Source organism: Nicotiana attenuata, unplaced genomic scaffold, assembly GCF_001879085.1.
Source record: "Nicotiana attenuata strain UT unplaced genomic scaffold, NIATTr2, whole genome shotgun sequence".
In the NCBI taxonomy this organism is placed as follows: domain Eukaryota; kingdom Viridiplantae; phylum Streptophyta; class Magnoliopsida; order Solanales; family Solanaceae; genus Nicotiana; species Nicotiana attenuata.
In genome coordinates, this window is record NW_017670406.1 from 711,900 (window position 1) to 717,032 (window position 5,133).

Below are 5,133 nucleotides of genomic sequence, written 5' to 3' on the forward strand. Positions count from 1 at the left end.
CCTGAAAGCTCTGCGGGGCCTGCTGTGGCTGAGGAGTCTATGGGGGTGCAGCCCTCCCAAGTCTGCGGCAATCCCTCACCACATGGCGTGTGTCACCACACTCAAAACAAGCTCTGGGAAGACGTGGCGACTGTGACTGGCGTGGGCCAGGTCTGCTGGACTGACCACCGGAAGCACCCCGTGCAGGAGGCGCGCTAGAGACTGGAGGTGCATAATAAGGAACCTGGGGCCTAGGTGGAGCTGGAATATCACTGGCTGCTGGAAGGGCTGAATGAACGGGGCGACCCATATGACCCCTACCATGACGACTTGCAGCTGGGGCACGGGCACCAGAAAAATGGCCCGACTCTCGAGACCTCTTGGCCTCCCTCTCCTCCCTGTCCCTAGCATGCATACCCTCAATCCTCCTAGCAATGCTCAGTGCCTGCTGATAAGAGACATCCGTCTGTAACTCACGAGCCATGCTAGATCTGATGCTGGGAATAAGCCCCTCAATGAACCGGTGAACCTTCTCGCGGACTGTAGAAACCAAAGCTGGGGCATGTCTATCCAAGTCAATGTAGCGTAAGGCATACTCTGAGACAGTCATAGTACCCTGGCGCAAACGCTCAAACTCCCCGCGCCAAGCATCCCTAAGACTTTGGGGAACATACTCCCTCGTAAACATATCTGAAAACTGAGCCCAAGTCAGGGAAGCTGCCTCATCCGGGCTGTCTAACTCATAAGCACGCCACCACTGGTAGGCGGCTCCTCGAAGCTGGAAAGTTGTGAAGGAAACCCCGCTCGATCCTGATATGCCCATAGTGCGGAGAATACGGTAGCACTCCTCCAGAAATCCCAAGACATCCTCTGATGCTAACCCACTGAATACCGGAGGATCATATTTCTTGAACCTCTCAAGTCTCCGCTGCTCATCCTCTGAAGCCGTTGCCCTACCCTCGGGCTGAACTGGTACTGCAGGCGGCGCAGGTACAACCTCTGGGGCCTGCTCAACATGCACTCGCTGCTCAGGAGTGCGGGCGGCGGGAGTCTGTACTCCTCCCCCGGCCTGGGATGTGGCTGCAGCAAGGGGAAGCAACCCTGCCTGAGCCAGAGTGGTGTACATACTCATAAACTGTGCCAAAGTCTCCTGGAGTGCTGGAGTAGTAGCGGCAGACGATCGGGTGTTTGGACTCCGACTGGTACTGTTGGTGGTGCCTCGGCGGCAGCTCGCGCGGGTGCTTTGGCTGCACCACGAGCGCGTCCTTGGCCTCTACCCAGCCCCGGCCTCTGACGGCAGCAGTAGGGGGCGCGGGTGCCTGGTCCTCTCGGGTAGCGCGTGTCCTCACCATTTGTGAGAGAATAGAAAAATAGAAGTTTAGTTGTGACGTCAAAAATCTCGCACGACAAGGAAATCAAATGAAGTAGAATTTTCCTAACAGTTACATAGCCTCCCGTAGATAAGTACAGACGTCTCCTTACCGATCAGCGAGACTCTAATAAACTGGCCCGTGTTCCGTGACTCCTATGAACCTAGAGCTCTGATACCAACTTGTCACGACCCCAGTTCACCCCCCATGAACATGTCGTGATGGCGCCTAGTCTCTACAAATAGGTAAGCCTAAAATGCGGAAAAATAAATAACTTGCGGAAAATAATAATTCAACTTTGAACAGTTAAAAGAAAATACGGTGTATAGATGCCATTTGGCATATACAATTCCATAACACGGAAGTCTACAATATCATCCCAAAACCCGGAAACACACGGGAACACAAGCTAACAGAAAATAGTATACTGCTCTAACTCCAGAATGTCTAAAACAACAGTAAGAAGGAAAGCTAACTGCTAAAGCTAGAATGAGATAGAGACTCCTTGGTCTGCGGACGCGGTAGATATACCTCGAAGTCTCTGCTAGCTCTCTCCGCCTCGAGGGTGATACGCCTGGGTGGAGGTACCTGGATCTGCACATGAAAAACATGCGCAGAAGGGGCATGAGTACACCACAGCGGTACTCAGTAAGTGCCAAGCCTAACCTCGGTTGGATAGTGACGAGGAAGGTCAAGGCCCTACTGAGATAAATACATATATATATATATACATAATGAATGACAGGACAATAAGCAGTGAAACTGAGAATCGACAATAAGGATCTACACAGTATAATAATAGTACAATAACGGAAACAGGGATAAAAGCAACTACAAGGAAATACCCCCTCACAGCAAGATAAATAATCGGGATATCTTGGTATCCTCAATATACGCTCTAGGGATCTCTTGGTATCCTCAATACATATGCCAGGGATCTCTTGGTATCCCGAGGATCTCTTAGTATCCTCAATACACGTGCCAGGGATCTCTTGGTATCCCGCACCTCAATACAAACTATAATTACGCACAGGGGATCTCCCGGGATGCCGTCCCGTAGTCCCAATTTAAAACACACAACAACCGCTCAAGGACATCAAAATAAAAACTAAGTCCGTAATGGGTAAACAGTAAATTCTGGCCTCACATGCTTCACATAATACAATTAAGGCAGTTTAAGCAAATAGGCAATTAATTCAACTAGTCATGCTCTTCTAAACTAACACAGGATATATTTTGCATGTAGAATAAAACAAGTAAGGAAGGAACTCAGTTTAAGTACTTAAAGTAAAATCGGATTTTTTTTCAATAATTTGCCCAACTACGCGTTTGTCACCTCACGTACAAGGCATTCAATTACCAAGTATCATATCCTAAGGGGAGAAGGTCCCCCACAAAAGGTTAGACAAGCCACTTACCTCGAACCGGCTCCAAAATCAACTTGAAACCACACTTTTGCCACGAGTATCCGACTCCAAATGGCCCAAATCTATTCAATTCAATTACATATCGTAAATAACATCTCAAGCAGCTGATTCTACGATTTAATTCAAAGCTAAGACGCGAAATTAGGTAAAATGACCAAAACACCCCTCAGGCCAATGTCTCGGATTCAGATGAAATTAACATCTTCAGAACCCTCGTACTCTCACGAGTCTACCCATATAAAAATCTCTCAAATCGGAGGTCAAAAAACCCATTCAAATCTCAATAATTAGGTCTATGAAGGTTTTACCCATTTTCCATTCAAAATCCGAAATTAGATGATGAAATTAACTAAAGATTGATGAAATATAACTAGAAAGGGTTAAAGAATCGTTACCCAATGATCTCCTCTTCAAATCCCTCTCAAAATCGCCCTCTCCCGAGCCCCAATTCGATTTTTCTAACTTTTGAAACTAAACCCTCGATATCACTATTTCTGGCCAGCTATTTCCGCATTTGCGGTCCTGGGACCGTATCTGCGGACAAATAGTCGCATCTGCGACTTTCATTAAAAGGCCAGGTTCCGCATCTGCGGTCACCCACTCGCAGATGCGCTTCCGCTTCTGCGGAAGAACAACCGCATCTGCGGTACCTGAAGAATTCACTAAATCCGCTTCTGCGGTCCCCTTAGCTGCATCTGCGGCGCCGCATCTGCGGTCCCCAAACCGCATCTGCGAAAATATTAGAAGCAGCAAAGTCTGCAATCTCTCAACTTCAAAAATCTTTCCGTCAATCATCCGAAATCATCCCGAGGCCCCCGGGACCTCAACCAAAAGCACCAATAACACCTAATACCTCATTCAAACTTGTACCAATCCTTAAAGCACCTAAAACAACGCCGGAAACTCGAATTAATCAATGATTCAAGCCTAAGAACTTCAAATTCTCGCAAAACACGCTTTCGATCAAAAACCTAACCAAAACACGTCCGAATGACCTGAAATTTTGCACACACATTCCAAATGACATGACAGAGCTACTGCAACTTCCTGAATTCTATTCCGACCCTCGGATCAAAATCTTACTATCGGACCGAAAACTTCAAAAATTCAAACTTCGGCATTTCAAGCCTAAATTAGCTACGGACCTCCAATACACATTTCGAACACGCTCCTAACCCCGAAATCACCTAACGAGGCTAACGAAACCATCGGATTTCCGTTCCGAGGCCGTCTTCACACTGTTCCGACTACGTGCAACTTTCCAACACTTAAGCTCTCATTTAGGGACTAAGTGTCCCAAAACTCTCCGAAAACCCAACACTGAACGTCCCGGCAAACCAAAATAGCAGAAATGAACTTAGGGGAAGCAGGTAATAAGGGATCGGGGCGAAAATTCAGAAAACGACCGGCCGGGTCGTTACAGACTTATTCTGAAGAAATTAATCAGCTTAAGGCCTTCTTACATGACAAGTTCAAAATCAAAGATTTAGGACAATTACATTACTTCCTAGGGCTGGAAATCCTTTACAAACCAGATGGCATCATCATTTCACAAAGAAAGTTTGTTTTGGACTTATTAAAGGACTATGAATGTCTTCACTGTCCAACCTTGACTTTTCCCCTTGATTCCACAATTAAACTAAAAGCCAAAGAGGGAACACCATTGTTTGACCCCACTTTCTACAGAAAACTGATTGGCAAATTGAACTTTCTCACTAATACTAGGCTAGACATAGCATATGGAGTCCAACATCTCAGTCAGTTTATGCATGATCCTAGGGAGCCCCACTTACATGCAGCTTATCACATGCTAAGGTACTTGAAGAAAGATGCCACTCTTGGCCTATATTTCAGCAATAAGGATGATCTTTCACTAGCTGCCTATTGTGATTCTGATTGGGCAGCCTGCCCTGACTCCAGAAGATCAGTATCCGGGTATGTTGTGTTTCTGGGAGGGAGTCCCATTAGTTGTAAATCCAAGAAACAAGAGACTATATCTCTTTCTTCAGCAGAGGCAAAGTATAGAGCTCTTAGAAAAGTTATTTGTGAACTTGTTTGGTTGTCCAGGCTGCTTGAAGAACTTACTGTGTCAGTTAATTTGCCAATACTTGTGCACCGTGATAGTCTTTCTGCTCTACACATTGCTAGAAACCCTGTGTTCCATGAAAGGACTAAGCATATTGAGGTCGATTGCCACTTTGTGCGAACCAAACTTCAGGAGGGGCTCATTTTGCTACATCACATTGGTACAGGCCAACAACTTGCAGCTGTGCTCACCAAGGCTCTCGTTGGGATCAAACACTGCTCTGTACTTGGCAAGTTGGATGTGATTTCCTCACATCCAACTTGAATGGGGG

At 46.5% G+C, this 5,133-nt stretch overlaps 1 protein-coding gene across 1 annotated transcript; it reads left to right on the plus strand.

The window, feature by feature from the left end:
• Nucleotides 1-4,127: 4,127 nt before the first annotated feature.
• On the plus strand, nucleotides 4,128-5,126 carry LOC109238963 (uncharacterized mitochondrial protein AtMg00810-like). The gene has a single exon (XM_019405462.1). It carries the CDS (start codon nucleotides 4,128-4,130, stop codon nucleotides 5,124-5,126), a length of 999 nt encoding a protein of 332 aa, XP_019261007.1.
• The last annotated feature ends 7 nt before the right edge of the window (nucleotides 5,127-5,133 follow it).